The 19,265-nt window shown below is 43.4% G+C and overlaps 1 protein-coding gene across 1 annotated transcript in view; it reads left to right on the forward strand.

Moving 5' to 3' along the window:
- Positions 1–989: 989 nt before the first annotated feature.
- Positions 990–19,265, forward strand: part of CDH26 (cadherin 26) — a 41,670-nt gene continuing 23,394 nt past the window's right edge. The window contains exons 1-3 of the mRNA XM_045528880.1: positions 990–1,157; positions 11,111–11,215; positions 12,603–12,764. Coding sequence (XP_045384836.1) covers positions 1,089–1,157; positions 11,111–11,215; positions 12,603–12,764 — 336 coding nt within the window. The 5' untranslated portion in view covers positions 990–1,088. The remainder of the gene's footprint in view (positions 1,158–11,110; positions 11,216–12,602; positions 12,765–19,265) is intronic.

The following is a 19,265-nucleotide window of genomic DNA, read 5'->3' on the forward strand; positions in this document are numbered from 1 at the left end:
TTATGTGCAGGAAATATCTAGAGACCTTAAAATTATATTTATTACTCTTTTCAATAAGCTATCAATTTTCATAAAAATAATAAACTATTCAAATTAAAATATTCAGCAGCATCTCACAGAGCTCTGAATGCACAGAAAGCTGAGAAAGTTGACTTTCTATTTCATCTCTTTAATGAATTGTTTACTATTTCAACCAAGGTAATGTGATAACAAGGTAATAGCTTAAGGCAGTCAGGGTTAAATGTAACACAGTGTGTTTTAAAACTTGCTCATTGCAACCTTAAGCACTGGTGTGCTGGAATCCCATCTTGTGCATTTGCTCGGAATTCTAATGCAGACTCCCAGGGTGCCACCAACACCCTGTCCCCAGGGAGGCACTTTCCCAGCTCTACCCCCTCCTACTTTGATTCCAAACTCAAAAAGACAGATTCATCTAAGCTTACAAGAGGTTTTAGTAGAAATAGTCTGTAAACCCCAGAGTCCTGAGACACAGTTGGAATAAAGATTTTTAGTGTTTCGGAAAGTAATTTTTTTTCTTTTCTTTTTTCCATATCCTTTCTGCCACCCGTTAATAAAGTGATCCATTCTTGCAGTCATTTTCTAATTTTTTTGTTTTGAGAGGATAGAGGTTATAGGAAGTAATCATTAAAATATCCTGCTATAGAAAGAGTTTATTGGGCGTTCTATTTGGAAACTAAAAACCAACAAGGAAATAAAGAATATTAATAACACGCCACTTTCCCATAAGCGCTGGTTTTATATTCCCCCAGCTGAGCTGTTCTTCCCAAGGCGGGACCCCAGCCAGCTTTCTGTGTGTGTGCGTGACCATGGCAGCTTTATTCCCCACCCCTCCCTTCCTAGGAACTCCACTTGTCACAAAGGATGTCAAAGCCTGTAAGTCAGCCAGGCCCATTTTGATAAACTCAAGGGTACTGGGGAAGAGGGAGGAGCAAGATGGATCAAAGTGTCTAGGCCACAGTGACCTGAGAACCACTGGAAGAGAAGCCCCTGGCAGCAGAGAGGGTGTCTGTCTCCGGCTTGGCCATCACCTGCACACTCTGGGTGCACCTGGGCAGCCCTCGGTGGGCATGAACTGCAAGGGGCACCTGTCGCTGCTGCTGCTGCTGCTGCTTCCCGTGCTGCTGGGGCTGCTGCAGGTGAGCCAGGAGGGACGAGTGGGGTGCAGCTCCCTCCAGGAGAAGGGAAGGAGGGGGCACTGCGTGTGGCCTGGCTGAGACTCATGCAGGAAGGCCGCATGTGGGGCTGGGAGCTGGGCTGGTCGTCTTGGGTATGGAGTGCAGGCAGTGGCGGCTCCCAACTTATATAAAAGGGGATTAAGGATCACAATCCATTTGGGGGAATAGTGGGGACAGTCTAAGGGGACTTGTCTTAAAACTGGCTTGTATAGCACACATGACTTTTATTTAGATTACATCAACACACACACGTTTTCTAATGATACTTCTGTTCACACTTCACGTAAGATTGAGAAAATCTCAGGTGTCTACATCGAAGACAATTTGAGCAACCCAATGGGGATGGGAGGACTCTATCCACCCTCCCCTGGCCGCCACCACCAACAATTGCCACTGCTCAAATGGGAATACAAACAAAAACAGTGGAATCAGGATTAGAAAAATATGGGCTTGCCAAATCCTATAATACATCTTTTCTAACATACGTGTCCTGAGACACCCCACAGTGCCCTATGGTGCACATCCTCCCCCACTACAAAGAGTAGGAAACCCAACTTGTTCAGTTCAACACATGTTCATGGCCCTGATCTTTGGCTACAGGGCACTGACACTATGCAGAGACTATGCAGAGCCTTAAAACATACATAGTAATGTGCCAACTAGTATGTATCCTATGCTTCCATTCATGCTTTGTAACAGTCAGAAGTTCAGACACAAACTGACAGCTCCACCCAAAAAGAAAAATATGGGCCTGTTCTGTTTGTACTTAAAGTGGACAGAGTTAATGTTGCATATGCTTGTTGGTTATGATCTGCTCAATTTGCTTTCTGCAGGTAGGGAGAATCATTTCTTCCAGCCGGGGGTGGGAGGAGGCCGCACAGTGTTCGGGGGTAAAGGTTGTGGGGTCTGGATTGGGTCACTTAGCGTCCTAACCCAGGCTCCTCCACTTCCTGCTGGGCACCTGGGCTCACGTGAGTTTGGTCCTCATCTTGGCTCAAGTAGACTCACCTGGGGAGCTCCAAAGACTCTCAGCGCCTGGTGCTGCCCCCTACAGGCTGAGACTGAACTGATCTGGGCGCAGCGTGGGTTTCTTTTTTTATATAACCTTGTTAAACCTCATTTTCTTCACCGAAAATGGAGCTAATAATTGAATTTACCTGACCCAGCGGTTGTGAGAATAAATGAAGAAATGCATAAAAGGGCTTGGCAGTGTGAAAGTTGTCAGAATCAAAATGGGGTTGCTTATGTTAAAAAACAAAACAAAAGAAAAAATCCTGACGAATAGAGTCAGGGAAGCCTATAAGAGACGGTCCTCTCGTTTGTATTCCCGATAACAAAAACTGTCACAAAAGAGTCTGCAAAAACCACAACCTTGCACAAAGGCCCCCAAAATCTTACACAAAAATACTTCTGTGAGGACATCCGCCCAGCTGCTGCCTGTCCAGCCTTAAACTGGCATTACCCTTGTCATTGATTTTTGTAGCCAAGGATAATAGCTTCAAAACAATTATGTAATCCTATTTTTTTCCTTTAAAAACCTTTGTCTTCCTTTATCTCCCTGAATATACAATAGTTTACGACGACATGCATATCCCCATCACAATGTCCTATTCCCAAACAAACGTCATTTTCCCTTAGTGAGACTCTGTGTTTGTTGCTGAGGTTGACGGCACAGCCACTAATGGCTGTATCTTTCTGTTTCCTGATCATGGTGAATGTGGTTGGCTCCGCCCATTCATTCTGAGCTCACACTACAGCTATTTTCTGGACACCTGCTGTGCACCTTAGTAGGCACAGGGGACACAGAAGTAAACAGAACAGAAGCAAAAACCCTGAATTAAAATGCACTCACTGTCATGGAATCCTCTTTCTGAAAGTCGGTCTCAGTTGCGTGGAGTTTGGAGAATTTTCTTGGCCACATTTTGCCACATCAAGAGTCATGAGTGTTCTACTCTTCTCAACACGTTTTAAAGTTTATCTCCAATACTTCCTGGAACCCTGTTTAAGAGCCCAAGCTAGCATGGATTTTGAATATTTGCAGATCAAATCCTGTCCTCACCTTCCCTCCGTGCAGCCGGTCTCACCAGGAAAGAGAGCGGTGTTTTCCTCCTCTGTTGTATTAATTAGTGCAGCGCCCTGCAAGTTAATCGACCTCTGAGGGTGTGTTGGGTGGGGGCGGGCAGTAGAGATTGTACTCTGACCAAACTCCAGTGTTTGATGGCAGCTGTTTTATATATTAATAGATTTCAGGGAAACAAGACAGATAAAGAAAACATGATTCAATAGGTGTTAGTTAAAGGTCAGAATCCCAGACCTTTAACTGGGCACAGACAGAGCTTAATACCCAGTGAGTTCTCAGTTATTTGCCAAGTTGGCTATAAGCAACTTATTCCTTTCCACGCCCTTCCTTCCCCCCACATTGGTTTATAACCATCTCTGACGTCCATAAGAAGTACCTACCGTGCCCCCCCCACCCTGATCATCACGTTTAAAAACTGGTACCTGTAGTGCTGCAGCACTGTAATGTCACAGTTTTCCTCTGAAATCCCCACGCCCTTGTCCAACGACAAAGTCAAGACTCTGTTGTGCAGGTTTACAGATTCAGTGACAAGTAATGACAAGCCCCAACGAGGAGTCTTACTTCTCCTCTGGGTCATTTCCTGTCCTGAAAGCCCATGAACCCTCAGCTTTGGGCTGTGGCAGCTTCAGAGACCAGAGAGGAGGGAGGTTTTAAGACAATGAAATTGGACAAGGAGGAAAACCTATTCTGTTTTTCTGTTGCTGGTGGTGTTTTTATCTTGGAAATTCTGAATCAAGTTCTCTCTAAAAAAATCATTGGCATTTATGCCTTACCCAAGTCATTCTTTCAGCCCTTCATCCAAGCCCGACAGAATTGTTGGGACAGTGTGGTCACGGGCAAAGCTGAGAGGGTACGGAGGGGACGGAGCAGTCTGGACTCTGTCCTAGAGCAGGGGGAACCCAGTGGGGTTTGATGCTACAGCAGAGTGAAATCTACACTTTTAAAAGATCACCACGCTTCTGTGTAGAGACTGTGTTAGGAAAGGGTGTCAATGTCCCGGGATGCCAAAACAAAGTGCTACAAACAGGTGGCTTAAAATATGAGAAATGTGTTCTCCCACAGTTGTAGAGACCGGAGGTCTGAAATCAGGGTGTCAGCGGCCCACCTCCCTCGAAGCCTCAGTAGGATCCTTCCTTGCCTCTTCCAGCAGCTGGTGGCCAGCGGTCCTCGGCCTTCCGTGGCTTGTGGCCACTTCACTACCATCTCTGTCATCACAGGCCTTCTCCCTTGGTGTCTGTGTGTCCCTGCTCTCCTTACAAAGGCACTGGTCATCGGCTTAGGGCCCATCCTAACCCAGGATGACTTCATCTCAGCTTGATTACATCTGCAAATGTCCTATTTCCAAATAAGGTCACAGGGACTGGGGATTAGGACTTCCACATATGTTGTTAGGGACAGGACTCACCCCGAAATAGGAGGATGGGGTTGGACAGTGACAGAGCAGCCAGGTGGCTTCTCCAGAGGGTGGAAACTTCAGCTATGGGAGGTGGAAACAGAGAGAAGCTGGCGGACTCGAAGGAGCCTTAGGAAGTCAAACCGACAGAACTTGGATGTGGGGACAAGAGGGGGAGGTGTCAAGGGTGACTCTGGAATGAGCGGGCAGGTGTCTTTTGTTGAGTTGTGGAACCCTGAAGACGGGACAGGTTTGTGAGAACATAAGCTGTGCTGTCAGTCTTGGACATGCTGGATTTGCGGTGCGTGTGGGAGACACAAGCAGAAATAGTATGTAGAGACTTGAACAGGAAAGGCAGCAGATGCTTACTTAGCCCTTACTGTCCTAAGCACTTGTGCTAAGTGTTGTGAGTTAAAAAGGGATAATAACACTACCTTCACGGTTGGACTGCTGTGAGGATTAAGTACATACACACATAAGCACTAACTTGTGTGTGTATGCACAGATGAGGACATTCGGACTCAGAGAGGTTAAATTACCTGCCTGACATTACACAGCTGGTGAGGGATAGAACAGGATTTGAACTCAGGCTGTCTAAATTCGTACATCCACATGCTAACCACTAGTCCCTGTTATCTGCACTGGCCAGTGCTGTAGCCACTAGTCACATGTGGCATTTTCAATTTAAATAATTACAATCAAACAAAATTTAAAATTCAGTTCTGCACTAGCACTAGCCGCATTTTAGGTGCTCAGTTAGCCATGTGTGGCTAGTAGCCAGCACGCTGAGGGCACAGGTGAGACCATTTCCACCCTCACAGCATCCCCTGGACTGCCCCGTGTGAGCTCAGATGTGAGGTATTGGGTAGAGATTTAAAGAATCTGCAGATGGCTCTCTCGTGGGAAATGCAAACACTGATGCCAGGATTCAGATTCTCCTTGAATGAAAGTGTGCATTCAAACATGAAATATTTTCAAGCATTTCAAGAAAGAATAGATTCCACGCAGGCTTCTTCATTCTGCAGTACCTTACATAGACACAAAGCCTTCCTTTACTCAGTTTTCCCCCACAAGTGCCGTGGCTACCCAGCCTGGGTGACATAGATTATGTGCCACAAGTCTGCCACACAATAATATGCCTGCCTGGCACCCACTGATAAAGTGTTTGGGCAACACTGAAGCTGGAGGAACCAGCTTCTAGAAAGTTCTCCCCCCCCCTCACATTATAGAAAGCATTATGCAAATCTTTTAAATGATATCCACTTTGGACAAACTGCCTAAAATTGGCGTGGGTGGGAAATATAAGAACACTTACAAAATCATTACAGCAAATGTAACAGTTTCTAGTCTTCCTACACCACCCAGACCAGCCGTCTCACGTTAATTTCTAACGCAGGTATGAGAGCAGAAACGAGACACGCACGGATGCGGGATTTCAGGTGTCTGGGTGGCAGAGTGTAAACACTCACCATTGCAAACCTCTTGTGAACACTCCGGCTGGCTCTCACATGACTGTCATCTGTGCTGTTTATGTGCTATCACAATAACATGAAGGGCCCTTAGAGACAACTTGTCTCATACTCTCAATTTACAGAAGGGGAAACTGAGGCCCAGAGGGGCCATGAATCCTCAATATACTCCTAGTTAATAACCTCGGCCACCTGGAAATACATCTGTTTTAGAAACTGAATTCATTTCTTTATTCTTTTGCAAGAACTGTAATTTTCTATGTTTAAAATTATATACCTAGGTAGGCCCTTAATTTAAAACTACCAACATTAATCAAGAAGCATTCATTGTCTGAATAAATCAGTTTGATATTTTGGAACTCAAAGGGTTTAAAAATTCTTTTCCTTCAGGTAACTAGAAATATAGTCGGTGGCAGGAAACAAATATTATCATTATTTTGACATTAACAAAACCCAATAATATCACCCACCCACCCACCATGAGAGCAGCTGAGCACAAGAAATGAACATATGAAGAATGGCTCTTCATGTCCATGAAACCATTTTTTTTTTTTTTTTGAGATAGACTCTCACTCTGTTGCCCGGGCTAGAGTGCCATGGTGTCAGCCTAGCTCACAGCAACCTCAAACTCGGGGGCTCGAGCGATCCTCCTGCCTCAGCCTCCCAAGTAGCTGGGACTACAGGCATGCGCCACCATGCCCAGCTAATTTTTTCTATATATATTTTTAGTTGTTCAGCTAATTTCTTTCTATTTTTAGTAGAGACGGGGTCTTGCTCTTGCTCAGGCTTGTCTTGAACTCCTGAGCTCAAACCATCCATCCGCCTCGGCCTCCCAGAGTGCTAGGATTACAGGCGTGAGCCACTGTGCCCGGCTGAAACCACTTTCCAATGCACGGTCCGCTGTGTTGTGACGTGATCCTGAAGGAGGCTAGATTCCGACAGGGGCCAGGCAACCACAGGGAGGGTGGTCTGGCAGGATCTAGGTAGGCCAATGCATTCACTCTGTCCCACATAGGCAGAACTCTAGGCATAAATCCTAGAGTTTTCAAAATTCCATTTAGTGAAAAGAATGGCACTGTTTTATACATTTTACACATTTCCATAAATCTTTTAAATGTCCAGCTTAACAGAAGACAGCTGGGTTGTCCTCTCTGCTTCTGCGGGCAGTCTGTTGTGACTGCCGTGCGGTGAAAGCACATGCAGAAGTTCCGGCCTCACACAGGTCTGCGTTTGGAAAGGCAGAAATGCCTCGAACAGGTAATTGGGGGCATCCTTTGCTACTGCAGGCAGTCGTGTCTTAACAGTTACTTGCAACGTGGAATCTGAAACCACATTAATGAACTTTCCCCGCTCTCTTACATTACAATCCACTGGTCTCTCTTGCTCTTTAAATATTGTTTTACCTGATGTGCGGATCATTGGGAAGCCATAGCTCATTGAGTTATGCAGATATTCCCAACGTGGACATATTAATATTTCAGTCTAATAAAAACTCACCTCCATTAATACCTCCACTGATATGAGAAAGAACTTTATTTCTTGGGAAGCTGTCAAACTCGTAGTGGTAGATGCAACTTTTCTAAAATTCTGATTTTTGCTTGAAAGCTTAAATTTTGTCATTGGGAACAGATACTGTCCATTGTTTTTCTTGAAGTGACAGTCTCACTTTGTTCACCATCAAGGAACTGTGCGTCAAATACCCAAGCCTGAATCATCGATTTGTCAGGTGTGCTTTGAGGTGAAATGGCATTGTATCAGAAAAAGTGGCTTGTTCAGCTGGAGACTGGAGCGGGCACACGGGTGCTTTTCCTGGGGACCAGCGTTCTGCTCTGACATGCAGCTGCAGTGGTTTGTGCGTGTTTCCCGTCTAGTCACACAGAATATTTAAAAGATGTACTCTCAAGTGCTGCAGTCTAACAAATTAATAATTTTTACTACTTCATCAGTTCTCAAGGGATGACAAGAATGAAGCAAATTAGCCAATTCTTTCATTCTTCTAGTTTTCTTTCTCTTTTCTTTTCTGTTTTTCCTGCAAGTGCTTGGTGCGAAGAACACAGTGCCCACTGCCTTCATTCGTGCTGAGGCCTCAGCAACCTCACCCACTCTGTTCTGCACTGTCAGTGCACGTGCCGCACAGCGGACTAGGAGAGTAATGCCCTAGTGTAGGTATGCAGGAGCTTGGCCTTGTGCACGCTGATAGGGTTGTGAGGACGCCTGCTTAACCACACTTTGAAAACCGCTGGTACAGAGAAACTTTCTGTGTCTACATGGATGTGTATGACCATAGCATTTTTTTTTTTTCGGTAATAATGAAAACTTAGTGCCTAGCTAAATGACCATCACTAGGAGCGTGACTAAATATACTGTTGCCTATTTGTCCAGTGAAATGCTATACAGCAGTGAAAATGAATGAACTGGGTCTATAGCTACAGGTGTCAACATACACACCCACAACAACTAAAGCACAATGTTAAGTAAAAAATAAGTTATGGAATGATGCTTACTGTGAACCATTATTTTACAAAGCTAAAACCAGAACCATGAAGAATTAATTATATGTTGAAGAATTATGAATATATATATCATACACACATACACACACACACATACACACACACATATATATATAGCACAAAGGTTTAAAACATGCATTGAAATGCTAAATATAATTTAGGATGAGGGTTACTTCTGAGGAAGGAAGAGAGAAATGAGATGAGTGTGGGGGCACAGGAAGCTTTGATTTTATCTGTAACAATTTATATATCTTAACACTCTGAAGCAAATATGGTAAAATATTAAGGTTTGATAAACAAGGTGATGGATGTCACTAGTTTATTCTATTCTCTATTTTATCTGCATGCTTTAAACACTTTGTTATCAAATTTTCTTTTAAATGGGGAGACTATATAACAAGAAAAGGTTTTATTAAAAATGTTTCATTTTTTAAAGATAGACTTTCCCTTTTACTTTAATTTACAAAAATCTTAGTGCTAAATTGAATGCTCAATCTTAGTTACTCAAATAGTCTACATTTTTTGGTAACTTTTTATTTTGATATAAAAATGTGTATGTTTCAAGGAAAATACAAAGGATTTCAAAATACCCTTTACGAGAATTCACCAATTATTTATTTTTTGCCCCATTTGCTTTATCGTGTTTATCCTGTGTGCACACTTTCTTTCTCCCTCCCTTTCTCTCCCTCTCCCCCCAACCCTGTGCCATGCACGTGCACGCACACATATGCACACACACTTTTGTGTGCTTGGTTCTGAAATACATTGTGGGACTTCCCTCTTTCTGTTGCAACAGTCTTATTGAATATGTATTTTTGGGGTGCAGGGGAAAGGTTGTTGAGATATAACTTACAAGTAAGTAACTCTCAGTGTAAATCATTATGTAAGTACAAAGCGTCAAGTTCCGTTATTTTACTGATTATTGTAAATAATGTCTAAAAATAAGGGGAAAACAAGAAAAAGGCCCACTTAAATCCCATCACCAATTAGCATTTGATGCTATTTTACTTGTGTATATATATAATAAATACATCTATGTTCATCTTGAATAAACAGTTCTATTTCCTACTTTGTTAATGAACATAACAGTAGCAGTATTTTATGTTTTTAAACATCCCTGCCATTGGTAATAATATATCAGAATTCTTTTGGATATTCCTCCTATAATTAGAGAAGTAGTAATCATGAATTGCCATGTAAAGAACAAGAAATTATATTATCAAAACTAAATGCAGAAGTTCTTTTTTTGTTGTTTCTAATTCTAGATTTTTGTGACTCCAGGCAGTTTCTATGTGATTCTGATAAGTGTATCCCCTACTAATTAATGTCATTTTTAAAGTCAACATTGTTAATGGTGTCCAATGAGAAAAAGATGATCTTACTAATCAAACAAAGGAGGGGTCTGGAAGTCACTTTCTTCATAAATAAAGTCAGTCTCCACACTTTACTTAGAGACTGGATTGCAATGTTGCTTTCTTTAGTGCCCTGCCAATGTTTGGTTTGCAGAAAATAAAATAGTAGCTAGATGTGGCCTTTGAGAATCTTGAGGAACTGCCAGAGAGTTTCAGATGATGCTTTTATGTCTAATTAGAATATAAATAACCTGTGAACATCAGAAATCAACCATCCAGAGATAGCCTGGAGGTTTAACCACACTATTTTCTTTGTGAAATTAAAATATATTGGCTGTAACATTTTCCAGTGTAGGGTATGCAGTCACGTACCCACCACCACTGCGAGCTTTTGCCATGTCCCCACGCCACCATGCCGCCTTATGATTACATACTTAGTATCCTTTTGGTCAATTCACTTTATCATTCAGCGATTTTTTAAAAAAGAATTTACATTTTTGTAGATAAAAATTAATGTGATTAGAAACCAGCTTCACTTGTAATAAATAGACTACAGCTGTAAGAATATGTAATATAATGCAAACAAAACCATATTGTTAAATTCTGTCTAGAGTCTCTTGCCTGACGACTATCTGAGCCCAAGTTCTAAGTTTCTCCCCCCTCTCCCTGTTAAAAGGGAGATTAGAAGACAGAGAGGAATTAAAGGCCTACAGCACTGAAGGGAAACTTTCGCATCGATGATTTCGGGAAGCTGGAGAGGGAAATGGAAAGGGAAGACCTTTCTCAACAGCTGTCTCCAGGTCTACTCTAGGATGGCATTAGCACGTGGTCACGATGATCTTTAATGTCCTGTCTGCATTTCCCCTAAAATTATCTCATGGACCACAGAATATTGCTGGGTTACACTTGCTCCACAGTCAGAAATGACTCTATGGTTGCTCAGAGACAGGCCCTTGTCATTTCTAAGTTTAGGGGCTGCTGTGGGGCTGAGAGAGAGAGAGCGCCAAGCGTCCGCATGGGGCCTACCTGTGAGGTAAGGGCTCAGTAACCGCAGGCCGCTGGCACCACCAGCATCTTCCTCATTGTCATTGTCGCTGTAATTCCCAGGGAGAATGCCATCAGCCTCTACGGCGATCCAAGAGAAGATGGATCATCACCACCTTGGAGCTGGAGGAGGAAGACCCAGGCCCCTTTCCCAAATTGGTTGGTGAGGTAAGGTACCTCCTCTTGAGCAGAGACCCCCGTTACTCCCTCTGAGTCAGCCTGCCCACCGGCAGAATTCAGTCTTGCAAGGATCTGTGCTCGTGAGTCCAGGTGGCATGGAAGGAACACAGGACTGGGACTTAGGACGCTTTCTAGATCTTGCCCCACCGCCTGTTTTCCTTGGCCTGTGCAGAGTCTCTTTTAAAAAGTTCATTGTTTAAAACTAGGGAGATTGTATTAAAAATTCTGCCCTTCTAGAGGCTTTGCAAAAATTGGAAGTTCTGGCCACATGGAGCCCATATTCCCACGTGGCAACAATAAGCTGGGGCTTAAGTTACCCAGAATACCACAGTCTCCACCACTCCCTTTCACCCTCCTGATGCTGCGGTTGAGTATCAACCACTCAATTCACTGGAGAAGACACATGATGATGTTGGAATCCCAGAACTTTTACACTTGGCCCACGTTGCTCCTTTCTGCCAACTTCCTGGCACCAGTGGGCTTTGAATTATGGACTGATTAAGTTCTCCTATAGGTGTGACATTCTACGATTCTTAGAAAAAGTTAAATATATTTTGTATTTTTGTAATATTTTTGAAAAGCAGTATATGTCTACTGTTAAAAAAAACCCAAAACCACAAAAGTTAGAGAACTTTTTCAAGGCTCTCTGGTTAAAAGTATAAAATCTTGAGAGTCAGGGGGACTGAGTGGGCTCCTGTCCCCGCTGCACCACGTCCTCATTGTGGGAGCTGGACATCCTTAACGTGTCTCATCTACACAACGGGGTTGGTGATAGCACTGATGTTGCAGTGATGTGTTAAAGATTAAATATAATAGGTGAAGGCAAGTAAGGCATAGAGTAGACTGGCTCATTCTAAGCTTCTTCTAAGTGTCAGCTGTAGGATCACCACTTCTCTTTCCCTCAAGGGAAAATCAACATTCACAAACTGGTATGTATCCTTCCAGATATTTCTGTGCACATTTGCTAATGTGCACCTGGATTAAAGAAGTGAGATCACATTACGTGTATTGTTCTGCCACTTGCCTTTCTTGTTTAAGGACGTGTCCTGCCCAACCTTCCGTGGCAGAGCAAATAAATCTTTGAAGGCTGCAGAGGATCCCATACTATATGAAGGGAGTGTCGTTATACAATTTTTTTGTGTGCTGATGGACACTTACGCTATATGTAACAGTTTTTTAATAACCAACTGCAGCCAATATCTTTGTTCTCACATCTTTGTGTATCCGTTTATTTCTTTAGCGTAACATAAATCCTCAGATGTGCTGTTACTGGGTCTGATTCCTCAAAGGTGCCTTTGATTCTGAGCCTTGACACTTGATTATCACCGTGGTTTGTTCTCATCCTTTTTTTCTTTCCATTTTTTTCTCCTTTCAGCTATTCAGTAGTATGTCTGAAAATACAACATTAATGTATTTAATCAGTGGACCTGGTGTGGATGAATATCCAGAGCTTGGTTTGTTTTCTATAGAAGATCACAAGAATGGAAAAATATATGTTCACCGCTCTGTTGATCGTGAAACAACGCCATCTTTTATGGTATCTATAATTTGATGTATAATAATACCTAAGCTTGGATTTATTGTAAAGCTCTTGTGGGACTATTGTGTTTGATAAGAATTATTTAAACTGATTAGTTTCCAGGTTGTGGGAGATCGAGATATACACTCTGACAAGCTTTAGAAGAATGGGTGGGACACAGGTTAATTTTGTAATCTTCTAGAGTGCTGGACTTCGGCTTGGTGGTGGTTTCTGCAATCTGTATGGGCTGCTATAGACCTTTATTCTAATGACCAGTATCCCAATGTGATCAGGATATCTGAAAGCATTTGGGGATAGAGTCACAGAATGTTTATAAAATAGGCTAATTTAGATTTTTATGAATGACATTTGAACCACGGAGACAAGCTATAAACAGACCGCAGGGGTTGCCCAGTGAGCGATGATGAGGACTTGCGTACCTACTGACAGTGTCTTACTGTGAAACCAGGTGTTCTTAGGATTTCATCACCCCAACACCGTGGTCTGGTATGAAGTTGAAATTCAGGTTCTAAACCAGGAAAGGGAATTACACATGAAAATGCCCAGAGCACATGGTAGTATATAGCATGTTACCCAGCCGACCTTGCAGGGAGTGTTTAGACGGCCAGCGTTTGCTCTATTTCCACTTCCGTGGGATGGAGCTGCTGGGAACTGGGCTTGGTTCTCAGGCCTGCTTGGCTGTCATTGAGACGTTGCAGAGTGAGACGTTGCTTGATATTTGAGAAAAGCAATTTGTGAAGCTTGCTCCAGTGGCTCCAAAGTATTTATATACACACTAAAATATATACCCTTAACTCACCGATAGGCTCTGAATCTCTAATTTTTAACCAGGCAGATATTCTCCCCAAACTTCAGAGGACAGACAGAGATGACTATCTCTAGGTCTCCTCTACCCGTATAAACTCTTGCTTCCCTTCTCTGCAGAATTTGCAGTGTCTGTTAGAAAGAAGGAATATAGAGTAGTCTCAGCGAGCCCTCAGCCAATGCTTCTAAATCTTTAATGAGCAAACAAATCACCTAGGATCTTGGTAAAATGCAGACTCTATTTCAGTAGGTCGGGTGGGGCCTGAGGCTCTGCATTTCTGACAACCTCCCAGGTGATACCAATGCTACCAGTCCACGAGCTGCTTCTGCCTGTCGGGCTGGGAGGAGCTAGTGATGGTCACGACCCGTGCAAGGATGAAACCAAACATTCAGGGCTTGTTTGCTGCTGTTGTTGTTTGTTTCCTTTTAACATTTTCAATGACGTATTAAGGGTTGGCATTCACAAAGATTAATATGGGACCTTGTGCCTAGAAGCTGATGATGCTTAAGCAAAATCTCCAAGAACATGTTCTGAAACTTGGGGTTGAGATGGAAATGCTTGGCGCATCTCAGATGGGTCCTAAGCACCATTTAGAGCAAAAAGTGAAAGCGTGGAGGGGAGATAAGCGGTATCCACACTGGCTCTGTTGTGTCAGGATTTCAAGGTTCTGTGCTTGGAGCTTCCTGCCTAAGCCAAATCCATGTTCTAATCCCCCAAAGCATGGACTGCAGTTGTCCTTTCATGCTGAGTTATGTAATTATTTGATAATTGGTCCCCTCATTTGACTATAGACTTCCACGAGGGAGGACGCGGGGTGGAAGTTCTGAGCTTCCAGCTTGGCCATCAAGCCTGTCTCGTGACCCTGTTCTCATTACCTGCCGATCCTCATTACCTGAAATGTGCACTTTTGTGTCTGATTATCTGTTAATAATGAATCTCCCTCATTAGAGTGTAAGTTCTGAGAACAGGAGATGCTGCCTTATTCCTAACTCTGGGGCAAGTCCGCCATTTCCCCAGAGTCAAGATCAGGGCTCCTCACATAGTGGGTTCTCTGTTAATTATACTGGATGAATGAATAAATCAACGAATGGGTACAGCAAAATGTGGTCTCTGCCCTGCAAGGTGTTGTGGATTGAATTGTGTTTCCCAAAAAGATGTGTTCAGGTCCTAACACACGGTACCTGTGAGTGTGACCTTATTTGGATATAGGGTCTTTGCAGATGTAATCAAGTTAAAATGAGGTCATGCAGGATTAGGGTGGGCTAAACCAAGTGATGGTGTCTTTAGAAGAAGAGGGAATTTTGGACATAGACAGACACAGAGGAGAATGCCGTGTGCAGATGGAGGCAGAGAGAGGAATGATGCCAAGGAACACGGAGCTTACTGCTAACCACGGGAGCCAGGAGACAGGCATGGAACAGACCAACCCCCCACCCCCCCAGAGCCTTTAGAAGGAACCAACCCTGCTGACATCTTGATTTTGGTTCTAGCCCCTAGGACTGTGAGAGAACAAATTTCTGTCAGAAGCCACCTGGCTTGTGGTACTTTGTAATGGCAGCCACAGGAAACCAACACACAGGGTTTGCACACGGATTAGAAACATACGCAGCAGTCCGATGAGAAGGACTGCCAGCCACAAAGAGTGGCAGAAGCCAAGCGTCCTGTGAATACTACACAAACCGAGCATCCTAGCTTGCCCATCCACTTCTGTAGGAGAACATTTATTAATATTTTTGGTTTTGGCAGTCCATCAAGACAGGCATTGTTAAAAATCAGGTAAACCTAGTGTAGCGGCAAAAAGACATTGTAGTAGCACTGCTTTACTCTTGAGGACCCTGAAGGAATCTCTAAAACTAGCCAGGACAAAAACCTGTGTTCTGGAGGTGGCAGGGGAGAGGCTAACTTCTTATTAATTCCAGAAACTTATAAGAAAGCAGTTGAGAATTGCTGTAAGATATAAGACAGAGTTGGAAAGGGAAAAAGTCTGACTTTTGTCTGCGTGGGAATCTTATCTATTTATATCAAAATATGCTCACTTTCATAGGATACCAATACACCTCAAAACTCATCCTTTTATATTCCTCGAAATAACCATGTATCTGTCTTTCTCCCCACACGGCCGTCTTTGCCTACTTCCAGCCTATGCATTAGGTGATTTCGTGTTTTGCGTTTGGCACTTGCACTGTTTCCATATGCTCATTTGTGTGTAAGACTTCAGATCTTGTGCATGTAATTCCAAATAGCCATATGGTGATTCATCATTTAACTGCACCGTGGTGTGTTTATCCGAGGGTATAAATCTTAAGGCCATAACAAAAGGCTGACAACACTTTCCAAGTGCAGAAAATACCCATGACATTTCCTTTCTCCATTGTGATTCTAAGTCCCCCAAAATTCTTAGCATCTTGCCAAAGAATAAACAGCACTCATGCTTCTCAGGGATCTTACAGAGCTAAAGGTCTCAGATGTAGCTTTTAGGGTAATAAATGGAATACAAAATAATAAACATAAAACAAACATGTACTTCTTGCTTGTAAGTGGAAGGATTACATACAGTTGGTGCAGTGTTGGCGCCGAAAGTCAGGGTGATTAAGGGCCAAGAGTTGCCTGCATAGTCATAAATTATGGAGGAGACTGTGGAGATGGTGTGTGGGAAAGCCAATTTGCTTGCACAAAAATTTAAAAATGTATGTGAGAGTCCCCCGAGCAGACCAGTTCAGTAGCAGAAGCCCTGCAGCCTCCTTCCGTCTTACTGTGGGGAGGAGGGGAGCTGCCCTGGACTGGGCTTGGGCCCTGCGCTCTGCGGGGAGGCCTGGTGGGCCCCGGTGGTGGAAGCCCACGAGGAACAGCAAGTCTGCAGGGAAAGGAGGCCCGAGGAGCTGCCAGAGCAGAGCAGAGGGGAGCTGGGGGCCCCGAGGCAAGGAGGTGGGGAGATTGCTGCCGCCAAAAGCTTTCAAGGCCCGAGACAGGTGCTATCTGGGAGCCCCCACTCTGGGCCCCGAGGAGCCAGAGGGGACGTGGGCAAGAGCTGGCCCACGGTGCAGTCTCCACCCCCGACTGGACTTGAACTCGGGCTACTTGGCCTCCACGCAGAGAGCAGAGTAGCCACGTGGCCTCCCCATGGTGCAGAGCTGCACAGCAAGGGGGCCGCCTCCAGGGCTCCTGCGGGAGGAGACGAGTCCGTCTGCCTTAAGGGCTGGGGCTCCCTGAGTCCTCCCCGCCCTGCGTGTCCCCAGCGTCCCCAGGCAGGATCTTACCTGGACACCAGCGGGTCCTTGAGAATGCGTGGACCCCTTGCAAAGCGGCTCTGCCTGGGCCGCTCCTCGGTGTGGGGTTGGTGCCCTTTCCTATGTCTTATGTTTATTATATTTATTTGTTATATTTTATTAAATATGTAGTTATTTTTGTTTTATAAGTAAGGACATAATTTTTTTAAATGTATGGACTTTATTTTTTAGCGCAGTCTTAGATTCACAGAGAAATGGAAAGTAGAGAGCGTCCACCTGCGTATCCCCAGCCCCAGCCTTCCTCTGTGCTAGATCCTGCAGTCCGGGCGCGCCTCTTACATCCCCTGAACCAGCATTTTGCGTTAGCATTGACCAAGGCGCGTCCTGTCCGAGAGGATTCCCCCTTGGTCTTGTACTTTCTATGGGTTTGGACACATGTGTAATGACATGTATGACCATGACAGGGTCGTACACAGTAGTTTCACTGCCCTAAAAATCCCCTGTGCTCCACTTGTCCACCCCCCCCCCGCACACACACTCCCCAGCCCCCGGCAAGTGCTCATCATTTTACTCTCTCCGCGGTTTTGCTTTTCCCAGAATGTCACATCGCTGGAATCGCACGGTGCGTGGCCTTTGCAGACTGGCTTCTCTCACCCAGCAGTTGCATTTATGGCTCCTCCGTCTCTTCATCACTGTATATTATTCCACAGTGGGATGGGTCGCTTATCCTTTCACCCACCGAAAGACGTCTTGTTTGCTTCCACATTTTGACAATTATGAATAAACTGCTATAAACATTCGTGTGCAGGTTTTAGCGTGCACACACGTTTTCAACAGGTGGCTGGATGGTATGGGAGGAGCATATCTAGTTTTGAAAGGAACCACCAAACCGTCTTCCACAGTGGCTGTGCCATTTTGCATTCCCACCAGCAATGAGTGAGCCTGCCTGTTACTTATACGTACTTTCCAGGTGTAAAATTAATGAAGGCTTCTCATGAAATTTTAAACAATAGAAAAATCCATGAAATAGTAATGAAAAATCTTGCCCTACCTCCCAACTTTTCTCTCTGTTCTCATTCCACAGAGGGAGAACAAAACCCACAGAGAAGTTACAACATTCATTCTTCCCTTATTAGATTTAATGTAAAGTATTTTCATAACTTCTTGGACACTGCAATGACCTTAGAACCCTTAACTACATTTACTCCTTCCACATTTTGTGTGTATTTTACTTTTAAAAATTTATTTTAAAAATATACATACAGTAAAATGTATACCGTCCCCCAACTCCTTAACCCCTGGAAACTACTAATCTCTTCTCTGTCCCCACGTGTTTACTTTGTTTAGAACGTCACAGAGATGGACACACACAGTATGTCACTTTTCAAGTCTGGATCTGATATTCATCCATGCTGTTGTGTGCCTCAAAATTAGTTTCATTTTATTGTTGAGTAGTAGGATTTTATAAAGGGAGCTGCAGGACATTTGGGTTCTTTTCTGGTTTTGGTGATCATAACAAAACCGCTATGAATGTACAGTTTTTATGTGAACATCAGTTTTCGTTTTTTTTTTTAAGCAAGTAGGAGTGGCTTAGATGGATCACACAAGTATATGTTTAACTTTCTAAGAAATTCCTGAACTATTTTTCAGAGTGGCTGAACTATTTTGCATTCTCACTGGACATGTGTGAGAATTCCGGTCACTCTGTGTCTTTGGCAGCACTTGGTACTGTCAGGGTTTTTAGTTTAGCCATTCTAATAGCCGTGTGGTGGTAGCTCACTGTGGCTTTAAGTGTGACTTCCCTAATGACAAAAATGATGCCTTATTTGCCATGTGTAGATCTTCTCTGCAGAAGTGTCTGTTCAAATCCTTTGCCCATTTTAAAATTGTTCTGTTTGTTTCCTTATTACTGAGTTTTGAATACAAATCCTTTGTCAGCATGTGATACACAAGTATTTTCCCTCAGCCAGTGGCTTTGTCTTCTCATTCTTTTAAGAGTGTTTATCACAGAGCAAAAGTTTTAAATGTTGATAAAGTCTAATTAATCAATATTTTTTTTCTGGCTCATGTTTTTGGTGTCATATGTAACACATGATCATGGGGATTTTCTCCTTTTTTTTTGCTATAGTTTTCATAGTTCTGTGTTTTACATTTAGATCTATGATCCATTTTGAGTTAATTTTTGTCTAAGGTGTGAGATGTAAATCCAGGAACCAGGGTTTTGTTTTGTTTTTGTTTGGTTTTTGTTTTTGCATCTGGACATCCAGCTGTGGCAGCACCATTTGCTGAAAGACTGTCCTTTTTCACTGAGTTGCCTTTGTCTTTCTTGAAAATCAATAAACTACATTTTGTGAGCTTATTTCTGCACTCTTTATTCTGTCCTAGTGATGTTAGTATTTATATTTTCACCAGTACTATACCCTCTGGATTATTGTATCTTTATAATAAATCTTGAAATGACATAGT

This window comes from Lemur catta, chromosome 17, assembly GCF_020740605.2.
Source record: "Lemur catta isolate mLemCat1 chromosome 17, mLemCat1.pri, whole genome shotgun sequence".
Classification (NCBI taxonomy): domain Eukaryota; kingdom Metazoa; phylum Chordata; class Mammalia; order Primates; family Lemuridae; genus Lemur; species Lemur catta.